Raw genomic sequence first — 16436 nt, forward strand, 5'->3', positions numbered from 1 at the left:
CTAATTTTTCATTTGTGAGCTCACCAGATCAATTCCAAGCATCTATGTAGACTTGTTGGTTACCTGTCAAAATGACAGTGATTTTCTATAAAGACAAAACTATCTTTGTTCAGAGAAAACAAAGGCAAGCTACTTCCAAATGACAGCATTTAACAAGTCATAATACACTTCGCTACTTCTAAATATAGTTTCCAGGTACAGTGCAGAGATTTATAGTACAAAATGGAAAAAAGGCAGCTTGTCATGTTTACGGAATAATTTTGAGTTTTCAATTGTGAATAGACTTTTAAATACAATAAACTGCATTTAATTGTTTTGTACATTATTAGTTAATTGCTGCATATATGTAGTAAAAAGAAAATCTAGCATACCTCATATACCAAGAATTCTGCTATTAGGGTATGTGATCTTCATTGTTAAAAACAATCATTGCCCATGAACCCAGAAGATGTGTAAATTTGCATTATCTATCAGTCACCCCATCGAAATCATCAAATCTTTCCTATCTCTCTTGCAAGTCTGGAAACAACATCATAGCAGGAATATAATCAACCATAACAGTCATATTTACAATATGCAATTTAACCGTAATGACACACATAAGAATTTCTTTATCACAAACTTGTTTTTCTGAGACTCAAATTTGAGTCTTCCTATCAATATGAAAAATAGCATTCAAGGATAAGCATACTGTCAGCAGCACACTTCAATTGAAAAAATAATCTATCCAAAATGATGCCAATTTCCATCAACAGGTATAATCTGAAAGATGTCATAAAGATGTATAAAATACAATTATTATCACATTTAGTTGTAGAACATGAAGAAATTCACGTTTGGATAGAATTTCACCCAGAGTCAAGGTCAATGTACAGAAGTATTACGATTTCCTTGCTTAGGAGCCCTTCACAGCTACATCTCCAGGGTGCTGAGAAGCCGTTTCAGCCCTGAATCCTTTGCATGGCCTTTCCGGTTGATGAATACATATCAAAAAAGCAAAAGGTAAACAACAAAAGTAGCTTATAAAAAAGCTTTTCCTGCCTTCAGGTAGAAGTTGAAGCTATTTCTAAAGGAATTCAGCATATTTGCTGTGCACACTTCCTCACTTTTCTAAACGGAAAAGAGAAATAGCAACATATTTTGCAATTCAGCAAAACAAAAAGAAAGTGGATTCTATGCATATTAATACTGATAAAATTGATTAAACAATATATTGCCTTCACACATCTTAAACATGAGTGATTAACTGATGATATTGCTGGAATTGTACATGAACAACCTATTTGTTTTTGAATATCAAAATTCATAGTATTTAATAACTCATAGATGGTACCTGTAGGAAGACCAGAAGTCCTAATCAGTTCCATCATTTGGGTAAACTTTATAACAGTGTTTCTTAAGTAGGTTCTCATTAGAATGTCAAAACAGACTCTGCACTCTGTCCAGTGCCACACAAATATCCATATTTAACCCAAGCAGCATTTCTCTAGGAGGTTTCTGAAATTTATCCATGAGTTCTTGGTCTAGTGTCCATGTTGCTATTCCCTGAAGATCTCTAATTAAATATTACACTTTGGAAGAAGTGGTTAACAACAACCAGTAAGCATGTAGGCCTGTTGCAGTCACTTCCCTGAGAATGGAACAAAGCAAACTAAGGTTTCAAATACACATATTCAGGTAGAGCTGGTGGATCATAACGTAATTAACCAAAGTATCCGTGTAACAAAATGATCTGAAAAGATTGATTCATATTCTGTCCCATACAAATATTCAGTAACTGAGAATTAGATGAATTCACAAGGATTTCATTGCACAAGTAATTAAAAATTTCACAAAAGAGAAAAAATTTTAATGCAATCAAGAAAATATTAAGAGGCCTATTAAGTTCAAGTAATAATTTCTTTGCATTAGAAGACACTTCAGATAGTCAGAACAAAATGATTATTTTTGTTTATTGTAAAGTGGGGGGCAGGGGTGGGCTTGTTTGAAGGAAAGCGAGAGCTTTGGAAAAGTTAACTTTCACTGTCAGGATGTGCCTCTATGCACAAGATGGTTCCCTTACCAGTACTTAACTTTCTCTTAAGGGCTTACTCCTGCACTGGGAGAATGTTGATTCAGTCACTGGTAAGGGGGGATTCAAATAGCACACATTCATTCTTTTGGCAAACGAATGTATCTATCAGCACAGAGCTGATGGGCCTAAAGTGGCTGTTGAAAAGGACATGTATTTGTTATTTTTGTTAATTCATACTGGTTCCTGTAGCATAACCAATGCCATCTGTAGGTAGAGTCTAAGAGAATTTGTTAGATAGTAATCTTTTGCTCCAGCTCTCATCAATAAGATCAACAGTATGCATTTAAGAACACCTTCAAATAAATAATTTCTCTTTTCTAACCAAGGTGTGACCTCTGAATACTATTCTTTTCTACTATATATCGTCATTTGAAAAAGAATTTTGCTGTTCAAACTTTTGCCCCATAGCTTGGTTTATTTCTAAGTACTGGCTTCTATCACAATTAAAATTTGTGCCCCTCTAGGCCTGCGCTTCCTCTACAATGAGAAAATGTTCCCATTCCATACATGAAAAAACATAAAAAGTAATAGTGCATATTCAAATTAATTTGGAATAAGAATAAAATTTTGCCTGGTTTAAATCAACAAAATCATAGCATTTTGATTTCACATGTAAATTTCCCATATGGATGGAACTGGTTTGAAAGCTGAAACTGAAATTTTCATTACTGTATTTGCATCTATTATTTTAAATTACAGTATATTTGTTATTATTAATTTGGCATAAAAGCAAAGATTCATTGGCAATTTTCAAAGTTAAGCTAAATGGAATTTGGATATCATTTAAGTATTAAACATACTAATTGTAAAAATAGTCTGGATTTGCATTAAAAGATTTTTCCATACTATACAAAAGGTTATTGTGTTTCAACCACTGTAGATATATTGAACTAAATTCTATTCAATCATGCTAAAAATATATCAATGTAAATAAAAATAGCAGAACTCAGTGAGAAGTAATTAAAAATAATAATTTCAGCTTTCGGATTACTAATTGTATAGCATTAAAATGTTCTTAAAGTAGTGCCATCTGATTTGGCAATAAGGGTTTTCTAACATTATACCAGTTCTAAGAAGCCAGTTAAAGAGATTTTAGCCCAGTAAGAATCTAGAAATTTTTTCTCATAAATGCTCCCTGCATAGGAATGGGACACTGTTTTGGCATTGATTTCTCTTTTTTAGGGATGTCTCAATGAATAAAGAAAAACCTTATATTTTATTATATAACTTTTTTCATTTCAAATTCCCAAACAATAAAAAAAATTTAAATAACATAGGTAATTTTAGTAAGGAAGGTCTTAGAATAAGGAATATTGCATCTCTTTCTTAGATTCTATGAACCCTTCAAAGTGCTCTAAAAACACTATAATTTGATCAGCAGCAAAGCATTAACTTAATTAAAACCTCTCTCTTCCCCATGTGTATTTATATATGTACATATACACACACTATACATTAATATATTCTATTACTGTAACTTAAATCCAACAATTTGACAGTTATTCCCAGAGGCTGTGCAAGGTTACAAATACTGTCTACACTGTATCAGGGTTCAAGACCACTAGCACCCAAGTGGTTAAGAGAGAACCAAGTCTTTCATTAAAACAAATGAACAAAAAAAAATTCAATTATGTATTTTGAATATCTTTTAGGATTAAAAAAAAATGGGAGATAACAGTGACTCACCCAATATATTATTATTATGAATCCTATAATTTTCTTTAAGTCAAACTTTTTATACATAAAAGGCTAGATGACTTTGAACATAGTTTTCGGCAATCCTTAAAAATATGCCTTTGAAAAATATGACAAGATTTTTTTTTAACTTGGAGGGAAGTTCTGTGAAGAGTATGTTTTCTTCCTACAGATGAATTTTGCAGCATTTTCTCCCAGGAGCACATTGAGAGCCCTGTCATCCTGTATGTAATGCATCCTAGGAATGGAGCCTCTAAGCATTGCAGCTGTCATATAGCCTAACACCAGACTTTCAGAAAGAGGTCCTGCAGGCACCATGGCATCTTGGTCTTTTCTCTTCCACATTCTTAATAGCACCCAATCTTTGGGCAAGTGGCTCAAGTCCAGAGCTTAAACATCACTGGGAAAACCAAGTCCATTCAAAATGCAGCATTTTCATCTTTTGGTTGGGTGATTCTTGGTCCTCCATGGATAGGAGTGATACCTATAGAAGATTCAGAAGTAGAAAGAGTTCTCTGTAGTCACAGATCTTTTAGTTCACACATTCAACTTCCAAAGCAGTAGTTTGGGTGTATAAGTAAATAAATCCAATGACTAAAAAGGCAACCCTTAATAGAATAGGGACATTTTTAGAAAGCTGCCTTTTCCTGAAGTTCAGTGCCAACAGTGTCTTTGTCAAATTATGAACTCACAGGAACTGATAAGTCTTTATAGTGGAAAAATAAACACCCATTTGAAGTAACTTGTACATTTAAATGTCTATGCACATTAAATATCTATTTTACATGTTCATCCATTAATTGGGGAAAAAAAGAAATGCTAGCTGATTCAATGTTGATTTCTTTTTATCTTGTGTATCATTATTTCTCAACAGATATTTTATCATTACAAATTAAAATACTAATGTGTACTCTGAAGAATATGAGTGATAAGCTTGTCACCTATTCACTCACAGAACTCAAATAGTTTTACTCCCACAAACAACAATGAGAAAATTAAGTCATGCTAGGCTGTATCCTTCTGGTAAGGAAGCTAAATGTTTACATCTGTAAAATCTAATTAATCATACAACCCTACAAACGATCAGGAATAGAGCCCACTTTGGGCTGGCCAAGTTTGTTTTGACCTTGTTTCATTTTTCTTTATACTGCTTCCTTCCTCTTGACTCAGTCCTAACTCCTCTTCCTACAAGCCCGGAAATGAGGAATCTTCCCTATTTGATTAGGGCTCCTTGCTGCTGCTTTCTGTTTCTGTTACCATTTTCTTTAATGCAGCATTTTGCACCTGAGACACACTTCTTACCAACTTCCCAAGCATTCTCCCCATTATTTAAATAGTTCTAGATAACCCCAAAGATAGCCAATAGCTAGATCATGGCTTTATCCTAAGACTTTCTGTTTAAAAATCGCATCTCTCGATCCCTAACTAAATAAAAACTCTATAATCTAAGCTGAAAATGTGCTGTATCTTGGCTTAATGTTTCAGGTGCTGTCTGGATGCTTTGTACACGTGTGTATGGACTTGAACTGACAGCCTTAAATTGTAAATTTGGATAACACGGGAATTATGTATGTAATTCTCTGTGTGTGGTAATTAATCAAGATCATTTAATAATATTTTACGATGACAATGATGATGATGACAATGAGAATATTAGCAAATCTGGGTGGATATGGCAGAGGAGTTTAAACAATGTTTCCCATTGCTAACCATATTGCTAGGGCAGCATTCCTCAACTTGTGTTCCAAGTAAAAGTTGAGGAAGCATTGGGGCAAATAAGGTCAACAGATTTCTTTCCTACAGTTGTAATGTGTGTCAACATTCTCCATAAATGGAAGATTGTATATTCAGGGTTTCCCAAATATATCTGCTTGCAAAATTTTATTTTTTCAGGGAACATCTATTAATATCATTGGTTATTCTACAGAACCTATTTAGGAAAATACAATCTACTGGTTCTAAATACTGATTCTAAATACCTGTACATGTTTTGTGATATTTAATATACTCTATCCTTTGACTATGGAAATATCAGGACTGTCATAGCTGATTTGATTTGTATTTGAAATTATGTGTTTTTCCAGTTTATGCAGTATTAGGTGTTTCTAAGTGGAGCCTGACTTATTTCTTGGGAATTAATTTAGAACACCAGTAAACAAGTGATGGCTTAAAGCACAACCAAGGGTTATTTTTACTAGTAAACTGAAAAGAATCTTTCTTCTGAGATATATTCTATCATTGCTATTAAAAGCAGAAAAAGGAGAGTTATGGCTACAGGCATGTTTAAATGGGTGGCTCACTTCAACTTGGAGCATTTTAAGAAAATTTATGTCATATCAATCATACGTTGCTTGAACTTGATTATTTAAATCATATCTTCCTATTGTTTTCACAATTCTGAATATAACTGAATGTATTTTTGCCTTTGTTATTAGGCATCTTATTATGTGTTTATCATAAGAGAATTTGCAATGTCTTTTAATACAGGAATATGTCTTTGGAAGTAGAAATAATATTTGACTTTTTAAAAACTTGATAGGAGAACTGTAAAAGGATAACCATAAATTTCAAACTAAGACTGAAATTGTTTTTAAAAAAGATAAAATAGCTCTTGTAAGAGCTTTCCTAATTCCTTTATACACCTGCTTTTTACTGATGTTTAGTTGATTTTCTGCAAAAATATGAAGACATTCATTGTTCATGATCCTGAGCCTCTGAGAAAATGTAGGTTAAAAAGTGACAAGCATGACTTTTGCCCCCACTTAATCCAAGAGCACTTGAAATAATATGCTGAGAATCAATAACAGAGACATTCATACCATCCATGGAAGGCAGGATAGTCTCAGTCCAAGGGTTGAAAAAGAAATTTTAAATCTCTCCAGGAATGGGGGAGGAGAGCGACTATGGAGATGGTGATTTCTATTAACAACATACTTTTGGAAAATGAGAATTACTCATCATTTCTCTGCAATTACAAATCACAACAGAACTAAATTTACAAAGGCAGTATTTTGGAAATAAATCGTCAAGCAGTTGAATAATCTTAGGTGAGATTCATAAGAAAAACTCGTTGAACCAGAAGGAAGAAAAACTGTTGGGGACTGAAATGACCTCAAAAAAAAAGACTCTAATTTCCATGTAATGGCCTTAACAGGATGTTCTTCAGACCTCTTTCTCTTACTATGTCCAACAGTTATCATTGGGGAAGACTTCTTGAATAATTTAAGTCGTGGTCTCAAGATAGTTTCACTACCTAGAAAGGAAGGCAGTTTCTCCAAGCATAAAAGGCCACTCTATGAGAACAAACTCCACAAGACTGTGCCTTCTAAAGCAATGTTAAGCCATATAGAACATGTATGTGACTGCTTATGATCAATATACACTCTATATGACTCCTTGGAAAAGTCACAACACAACCCGTGTTAGGAGACACTGCTGGCGCCCATACCCCTCATCTGTACTACTTCAAAGCATGCCAACCTGATTTCTAACTGCCAGCAGCAGTGTTTCTTTTCCTGAGGATTTTGCTGGCCTCTAGAATCTGCTTTGACCACCCCACAGAAGGCCAGAAATGCCAGGGAACTAATATTCCCTGGGGAAAGGCTACAAACAATGGCTGATGGAAACTGGAGGATAAACACCCCAGCTCCCTCAGTCCTTGAGGGGAATAAGTGAGGGGCATATTCTACACTGGCTCTCAAATTTTCCCAGTGGGATCAAGCTCCAGCTACTCACAATGATAACTTGCTTGAAAATGAAACCTTTATTGAATTATTTCTCCACTCCCTTACCAGTGCTTCCTGGGACTGCTTCTCGACTAAACTAATTGTACCCAAATCTCTGTGTCCGACACCATGCCCAAGAGTAAAATTGTAGGAACCCAGAACTGGATGAAATTGATAGCACCAATAATGGTTATATTAGAAGATAATATGTAGTCCTTGCAAAGTGAGATTTCTTATAAGGATAAACAAATGGCAACACATACCAACAAATCCCTTTCCCACAAATATATCTTAAATTCACCGGAAGTGATTCTTTGGTTAGTTGCATTTTCCCCCTTACATTCTACACAAAAAAAAAAAAATGGGTAGATTTCAGTGATGAAAATCTGTTTACAGCTCTTCTGGAATGGAACAAACAACTATTTAAATTAAAAAACAATCTAGAAATGCTTTTCCATTCATTATGTTCATTTTTTTTTAATGGGAGTAAATTACTACTCAGCGATCACTCTTTCTTTTTCAACAGAGTACAATATCCATACAAAAGATGAGCTACAGATATTCTACTATGGTAGTATTTGGCCTAAGTGAAGATATTTTACAAAAGTGTTTAAAGTAAAAGTTGGGGGAAAACCCTCTAGAATCAAGTATAGAGAAATCAGATATAATATCCAATGATCTCAATTGATTTTTCAAATTTGAAAGCAAACTCTAGAGCTCACCTGTTAGAAGTAAAATTGTAATAACCACTCTCCTCTAGCACTTCTTCAATCACAGTCTAAAGTAGAAAAAAAAAATCCAGTTAGTATTGAATTAAAAGCAACAAAATAAAATCATCCAGAGGCACTAAAAAACCTTACCTGCATTTGTTCATATGTTATTCCTTCTTCCAAATCAAAGCTGGTAGGTAGGCCTGAAATAAATTATGGAAAATCTGACATTTGATTCATATTTTCTTAGACTTTATTGGCAATATGACTCAACTGCAGGGAAAACAAGTCAATTTCTTAATGATGGAGATGAGTCTTATAAGCACATTCCAAATTATCTCGGCTTTGAATATTCAAACTCTTTGTTTTTCTTCCTTTAATAACTGGCTGCTTTTGGGGCAGCCATCACAAAATAATACACAAAGATTTAGGGTATTGCTCATGGTATAAATTAGCCAATTAAGCTAGCTTTCTGTGTATGTGTGTGTGTGTGTGTGTGTGTGAGAGAGAGAGAGAGAGAGAGAGAGAGAGACAGAGAGACAGAGAGACAGAGAGACAGAGAGACAGAGACACAGGGAGAGACAGAGACAGAGACAGAGACAGAGAGAGAGAAGGCTAGATGAGAAGTGATGCCAAACAGAAACTATCTGATGGGCAAGTTTTCTGATTAAGACACTCCCTAATCCACAAGGCAAAGAGTATATATGTACTAGAAAGAAAATACATTTTTAGAGGGAGGCAGAAATAGACAGTGAAAGACAACAAAGATCGGACTCTTTCCAATGGCTGCCTAGAGGGAAATAAAATACATACATTTAATGCCAGAAGACAATATTTCTTTTGATGCTTGGTCTGAGTATGACATACCAGCACCTTAACTCATCTCAACGCCACCCAAAGCAATGGTAACCAGCTTCCACTCAAATCAATTAACACTGACTCATGTGGAGGCCTGGAGTTCCCCTGCCACTTTGGAGAGACGTTAGAAAGAATGAGTTGAGGGCTGAGGGGAGGCATGAGGATGTAAGTCCTAGCAGCTTTAAAAGTGCTCCCTGAAGCGCTCGAAGGCTTTGCTGTCTTTGCTTTTGCCCAGCCTGCTGTGACAACATCTGGTCTGCTCTGGGGTGGGGTGTCCAGCTGCCCTGAAAGAGTCCGTCGGCTCTATCTCAGGCCCCTGAAAACCTTCCACCAGTGACCTTCACATCAGAGTTGCTGCTGTAGGAAGTCTGGCCTGCAGACTGGCTTACGTGACCTGGGAGATGCTTCCAAAAGAAAATGACTTTAAACAATAGTTTATCTCGGATGTCTCAGGAATTATTTTCAGTGAAATTCTGCCTACACAAGTTAGCTTTATTCCGGAAGTCCAAGAACGCAGGGGAAGTTTAACATAACAGCACATGCAATGATTTGCCTAAATGCAGCAACAAGGAAAGCACAACAGAAGAGAGTGGTTTTCTAGTTGAGGAGATGGCAAGTCTTCATTTAACCACAAACACTATAGTTTATAGGGATTCAAAAATTACCTAGTAACTCTGGAACCTCGGAATAGCTTGAAAACCTCTTCTGAAAGTTCAAATATTACAAGTTACATTTTGCTGAGCCCCTACTACAGGCCGAGCACTTTTTACATGTTTTCACAGATCGTCACTATAACCCTGTGATGTGGATACCATTTTTACCCCCATTTCACAGGTAAGGAAACTGAAATTCAAAGAGGCCAAATAATTTGCCCCAGGCCAACTACGAAATGGTTGAGCCAAGATTTGAATCTAGGCATCTAGGTCTTGAGAATTTACACATTTAATCCCTATGCTATATTGGGCCTCCATGTGAGATTTATACCAAAAGAAAAAAATTAAATATGTTCGATTTGGATTCTTCAGGTAAGTTTCCAATGTTTGTTTGTTTGTTTATTTGTTTGTTTTAAATATTCATTTAGGAATCTTCATTTCTGCTTTTTATCTCCCCAGGTGCTTTTGGGCATTTGATTTCCCATCACCAGATAAGCAAGAAGGAATAAAAAGAAATAGGATTCACCCGCACAGATTCTGGTATTAATAAATGATCAAGGAAGATGTCACAACTGGGTAAAATAAATCTCAGGGAATTTCAAGGTTACTACCATATGTCCCTTTCAACTATTGCCACAGATACTCAAAATAAGCTCCATTATTCTTTTAAATTAAAGATAATCTTGTAAGGATAGCTGTTGATCCAAACAGAGTATTTCTTCGGGAAAGCCACATTTCCTGTGTCGAAGACCGTTACCTGTTGGGTCATTGGGGGACAGGCTGTTTCCACCCGCTGAATGACGCAATAAATGGTAATCTGCTGTGAAAAAGTTGGGCTCGATAGGCTCTGGAGATCCCTGAGATAGCTGGAACAGAGAAAAAGCAAAACCACGGCTTTTACACTCAGAAGCAAATGGCATGAGACCTCTGTGCGAGCTTTCCCATTTCCCCATGTCTCTGCACAGAGAATGGAGCGCTCTTTGGTTTTCGGTTCTTTGTAAATAGATAAACACACATCTTCTTTCTGCTAAAAGAATCTGTAAAGTGGAGGCAGGTAAATTAAAGTGAAAGCAAGTTAGACAATTCCCTGGTCACATGAAAAAAAAAAATACACTTTATAGCTTTATGAAAGCAAAACAGAAATGGATAGAAAAATAATAGCATGGGTCTGGGATATCAAAATGTTATTTTTATCAGGCGTAGGGGGAATAAACTCCAATTATTCGACAGAACAATATGTTTAGCCCAAATTATCAGCCTTTTTCATGTATCTGCTTTGAATAATGCCTTCTTATTTGACCAAGGCAAACAAGTTTCTTAATATATTTTTCTGAATTACAATTAATTAATTTTAATCTCCAAACATCAATTCTCAATACTCCAAAGAAAAGAATAATTCACCAAATGACAGAGTTTATTAAAGTTCTAATTGTTTAATACTTTTCTATGCAGCTGAATTTTTTAATGGAATTTTAGACTATAAACATTTTTCAACTTCCTTTCATCTTTAATTCCAACCTGTACGTGGGCTGGCACAACTCTAGTGCCTGTGTTAATATAATATGCTTTTAAAATGTCAGTTCATATTAATAACCACAAACAAATGATACAATTGGACTATGTAATAGTAGTTACCTTGGAGTCACATCCTCCATTCGTGAATTAAAATAATCACTGTTCAATCACTTAAGAAAACTGTTTGGCAGTATATATTTAAATTAAACAACATATGCCTATCCTATGACCCAGCGATCCCACTTTTAAGTATTATATATATATTTTATATATATATGTATACATGAAATGAGTACTTCTATATACATATGTATATATGTGCATATATATGTATATGTATACATGAAATGAGTACTTCTGTCCATTAAAAGACATGTAGAAGAATGTTCATAGCACTTTTATTCACAATAACCCCAAACTAAAATTCCCAAATGTTCACAGATAAAAGGATAAATAGATACACCAGGATGTGCTTAGCTAATGGAATTCTTCAAAGCAATGAAAATGAACAAACCATGGATACCCACAGCAACACGAAATGTTCAGCAAAAGCAGCCAGAAACAAAAGAATACATAGTATATGACTTCACTTATATACATTTTCGCAATCAGGCAAAACTAACCAATGGTGATAGAAATCAGGATGACGATTACAGTGTGGCAGGGGGTGGGGGGTTGACCAAAAAAGGCAGGCGAGAGCCCCCCTCTCGGGGACTGGAAATGTTCTACGTCTTGATGTGGGTGGTAGTCGCATGGGTGGTGGTTGCATGAGTGGATATATATGCAAAAGTTCATGGAGCTGTATATGTATCTCGCTGTACGAAATCATGCATTTTATGCCTTAATAAAAACATTTTATATTAGCAGTTTATAACTATCCCAGTACTTTGGACACTGTAAATACAAATCATTTCTGTGTTTTTCAGTCTTTATGTTGCCAAACACTACGTTTTAGAAAAAAAATATGGTTCCATACTTTTTCATTCCTAAAAATTTTTTTCTTACTTCAGTGACAACTGATCAAATTAATAAGCCATTTGTAAAATGACAAGATTGTACGATTCTAACATGCTGGAATGCGGGAAGATCTGATAGTCACACGCTCAATTAGCTTTCCCTTCAGAGCTGTTAGGGTGCCGTGAAGGTGGCCCTGAGGACTCTGCATTTCTCATATTCCAGCTAGCAGGCTGCTCCAGCTACGCTTCTTAATATGCCTTCTAATGCTGAAGATCATTTCCTTATATTACCTTCCGAATGACTTCAGATGGGATTGTTTTTCATATGGTTGAGCATAGGAGTAATCTGGCTGCCTGAAACGCTCATCCTAATTACAGAAAGCTTATTTAAGTCAACTTAATTATGAAGCATAGATACCTTTGAATCCTAAAGATTTCAGAGACAGAAAGATGTTTAAAGCTGCCTAGTAAAGTATACGAATTGTGACCCAGAGAGGTCAAGTAGCCATTTGGAGATGGCGAGGACGAGTCCTTTTTATTGATTCGAAGTTTGACGAGAGGGATTCTGAGGTTTCCAGTGCTTGCATCACATTAGCAGTTTCCTTTAGCTTAAGAACTGTAAATCTTCAGAGGGATGGCCCGTAGATGAAGACAAAATTAATTTGCCTTATGTTTGAATCCCAAAGACATTATTTTCACTCTAAGAACTTCCTAGAATTTCTTTTTGTAGTTTTTTGGCATAAATATTTCTTTCAGCAAATCTTTTTTGCCCCTTTACTATGTGTTATGCTCTGAGCAGGCTTTGTGAAACAGGGATAAACACTATTCAATCCACATACACTGATGACCTATCCAGCTTATTAGCACTATGCTAGGCACCAAGGAGGACACATGAATGAGCTGGTTTCCATGAGACTTGCAATTTGACTAGGAGAACAGGCTAATGTATGTGTCACAACAGAGCAGTGCAATAAATAACGAAGTATGAAACGAGATACTGAGTTTCAAACTTACAGAAAAAGAAGACGAGCATCGTGAAGACGAGCATTGTTTTCAGAGGCTCTGCTGAAGAAACAATGGGGCTGAGCCTTGAGGATTGGGTTTAGGTGGATGCAAGGAAGCAAAATAGACATTCTAGGTGAGAGGAACTTGAGGGCATGGACATTACATATTAATGGCAAACTGATGAAAGGGATATGACGTAAGTCCATGTTATGGAGGTATGGGGATTTAGATTGAAGAGAGGAAGGCAATTAATTCAATGAGCATTTTTTAAATCAACTATTATGTGCCGTGCGCAGATCCAAACAGTGGCGGGGGGGGGAGGGGCAGAGAGAACAATGGTGGCCAAAAATTGTTTTTACAGAACTTATTGCCTAATTAGGGAGAAATGTCTGTGAAATATCTACCGGATATATGTAAAATTGCAACTGTGCTGAATGCACTGAAGGACCAGCCTGTGGTTCTAGGAAGTAACAGATAGATTTCACTTAGACAGGGAAGGCTTTCCTGAAAAAGTGACATGCTGAGAGCCCAAATAATGAGTAAGAATGAGTAAAAGACGGAGTGGAGAACATTACAGGCAGAGTAAACAGCATGTGCAAAGACTCGAGAGGAAGTAGCACTGTAGACAGACAGACTTTAGGCAGGACCTTGCGGCTGGTGTGGAGATGGCAAAGGGCAAGAGTATATGTGAGAGTAGAGAGATGGACAGGGCTCGGATCAAACAGGACTGTGAATACCAGGGTGAGGATTTGGGCATTTTATACAAAGAGCCCCTAAATGGTTGTGTGTGTGTGTGTGTGTGTGTGTGTGTGTGTGAGAGAGAGAGAGAGAGAGAGAGAGAGAGTGTGTGTGTGTGTGCGCGCACGCGCGCGTGTGTGTGTGTGACATGGTCAGAAAGCTGTTTTGAAAGTATCAGGGTGAATGCAGACAGACCGTGAAGAGGCTCCTGCAAATAATGGAGGCCTAGAAAGCTAGGTGTTTAGATTATAGGGTAGGAAACTGGAAGCTACTAAGGTTTTTGAGTGTGCTAATAAAAAGCTAGTATTTAGGAACTATTATAGTCTGGTGAGATGGACTGGAGAACAAAGAGACCAGCAAAGAAGCTGTGACAGCAATGCAAGAGAGAAGGGCTCAGAGCTTGGATGAGGCAGTTACAGAAGGAAGGAACAGATATGGAAGATGGAACATTCTTACTTAATGGCAACAGCAGCACCTATGGCCATAGATTGAGTACCTATTACATTCTAGATACATTTGTGGAGACTGAGCAGTAAAGTAATTTGCTCAAGGAGTATAGCTAGCAAGTAGCCGAACCAGGGGTAAACTCCAGGGCTATGTCATCAAAGGTCAAGCAAAATTATCTATGCTACGAAGATTCTGCCGATGTTAATGATTCATAGGATACATGCAATAAAAGAGAGTAGTTGGAAGTGACTGCAAAGTTTAAAGAATGAGCAGAAGGAAAACTGATGTTTCCAGTAATATCAATGCAGACAAAGAAAAGAAGGTGGTGAGTCCAATTCTGGACGTACCACGTGGCAAATTACATGTTCACCCAGTCGGTGAAAATATGGATGATGCAACAGAACCTTTCAAAGCACTGGCCTTACGGCCGGCTGAGCTCCGAGGTGGTTCGCGGTCCTGGGCCAGCACGGTGTGGGCCCTCGCTTGCCTCATGAGCAGTCAGCTTAGAGGGGATAGCCTGTCTTTGGCACATGTATGTTCTGCCTGGAAGAATGTATAAGATCCTCCTTCTGAACTGACACAAAAAGGTTCTCCTGCTCTGAGTAAACACCCACAGTTCTAAAGTGCAAATGACAGCATGCACTTTTGAACTAAATGAGTCAAGTAAATACTAAAGAGAATAGACTGTATCACTGTTTCCACCCCTCCCTGCCTCCTGCCAAAAAACAAAAACAAAAATAAAGAAAAAAAAAAAAACACTGATTTTGAACAAGCATTGAGCAATTTTAGCACTTCGTCAGTCAATTTAGAACACGGTACTTTTTAGGCAAAACCAAAACAGAAGAAAATGATGAGAAACTACAAATGTAATCTTAATTAAATTCCCCCAATCATCTACTTTTCCCTATCATAAAATAAGATTAATTTTGCTATAGAACAACTACACAAACTATTCGGAATCTAATTAACTGAGGTAGGGCTCTAAAGAATATTAAGCCAAACATAAATAAAATTAAGTGCCAGAAGAGAGAAAATTTTCACTTTGTTCCGTCACACTTCACTCACCAGTCCTCTGATCGTTTTTCCTTTCGATCTTCCTTGCCCTCTTGACTGAATTACAACATGTTAAGACATAACCTACTGGCGTATCTTTTACCCATTCTAACCTACAGGTCCTTTCTATTAGTTTTTATTAGGTTTTTATAGGCCACTTTGTTCACAGAAATGTCCAGTATTTATCCTATTTTCTTGTACTTAAGTGCTCACCACGCGTACGCACGCGCACCTCCCCCATGCACAGCCTGTCATCAACTCTGGGGATGCACAGGCCCACTCTCTCTCCCTCTTCTCCAGGAAGCAGCCCTGCTGCTTTGGTGGTTACATTTCCACCAAGAATTGTGTTTCTAACAACAAAAAAAAAAGTTCCAAAACTAAAAGACGGCTGGAAACCCAGTGTTCTATGCTAGTCACAACCAGGAGCTCGTCTGTGCAGGACCCTCTGCTCAGACTCTGAGGGCAGCTGTCCAGGCAGAAGGTGAGAGGCGGCCTGACCCCGCTGGGCAGGAGGGCCCTGCGGTAGGAGCTTCTCCACTTGGTCCAAATGAGTCTAGGATGCCTCCCTGGGGCCCTGGCAAGAGTTAGGCAAATATGAGGCATGATTACGATATGCATAAAGCCATTAATTAAAGTCCAAGGAGGGGAGCAACCTGCTGAGTGAAAAAGAGCTGGAAACTCAGAGTTAGGAGTTCAAGAGACTGACTGCCAGCTACTGAATTAGGCAAACTTGACTTTGCTGATCTGAGTTGAAGCACAGATTGAAAGAGAAGTGCCAGGAAGGCCCATGCTTACAGGAGGCATCTCTGGCTAATATACCCCACAACGTGGAAAATGTCACTGGTTTGTCTAGACCTTCTTACGCAAAATGTGGTCTGTAGAATGGCAGCATTGGCAGAATCTGGAAACTGGGCAGAAACGCAGAATCTTAGGACCAGAATGCAATTGTATCTGGATTAGATTTTGGCCAAAATGGAGATGTGGTTGATATTTTTTTTCCTCTTCTC

General features: G+C 37.1%; 1 protein-coding gene across 5 annotated transcripts in view; it reads right to left on the reverse strand.

Moving 5' to 3' along the window:
- Positions 1-606: 606 nt before the first annotated feature.
- NEK10 (NIMA related kinase 10) overlaps positions 607-16436 on the reverse strand; it is a 189863-nt gene continuing 174033 nt past the window's right edge. For all 5 annotated transcript variants that reach the window (XM_015596827.2, XM_015596825.2, XM_025039082.1 and 2 more), the window contains 4 exons: positions 10473-10581; positions 8355-8407; positions 8217-8272; positions 607-4253 (listed from right to left, as the gene is read on the reverse strand). In XM_015596827.2, coding sequence (XP_015452313.1) covers positions 4205-4253; positions 8217-8272; positions 8355-8407; positions 10473-10581 — 267 coding nt within the window. In that variant the 3' untranslated portion in view covers positions 607-4204. The remainder of the gene's footprint in view (positions 4254-8216; positions 8273-8354; positions 8408-10472; positions 10582-16436) is intronic.

The sequence above is a fragment of the Pteropus alecto genome, unplaced genomic scaffold (assembly GCF_000325575.1).
Source record: "Pteropus alecto unplaced genomic scaffold, ASM32557v1 scaffold10, whole genome shotgun sequence".
In the NCBI taxonomy this organism is placed as follows: Eukaryota; Metazoa; Chordata; class Mammalia; order Chiroptera; family Pteropodidae; genus Pteropus; species Pteropus alecto.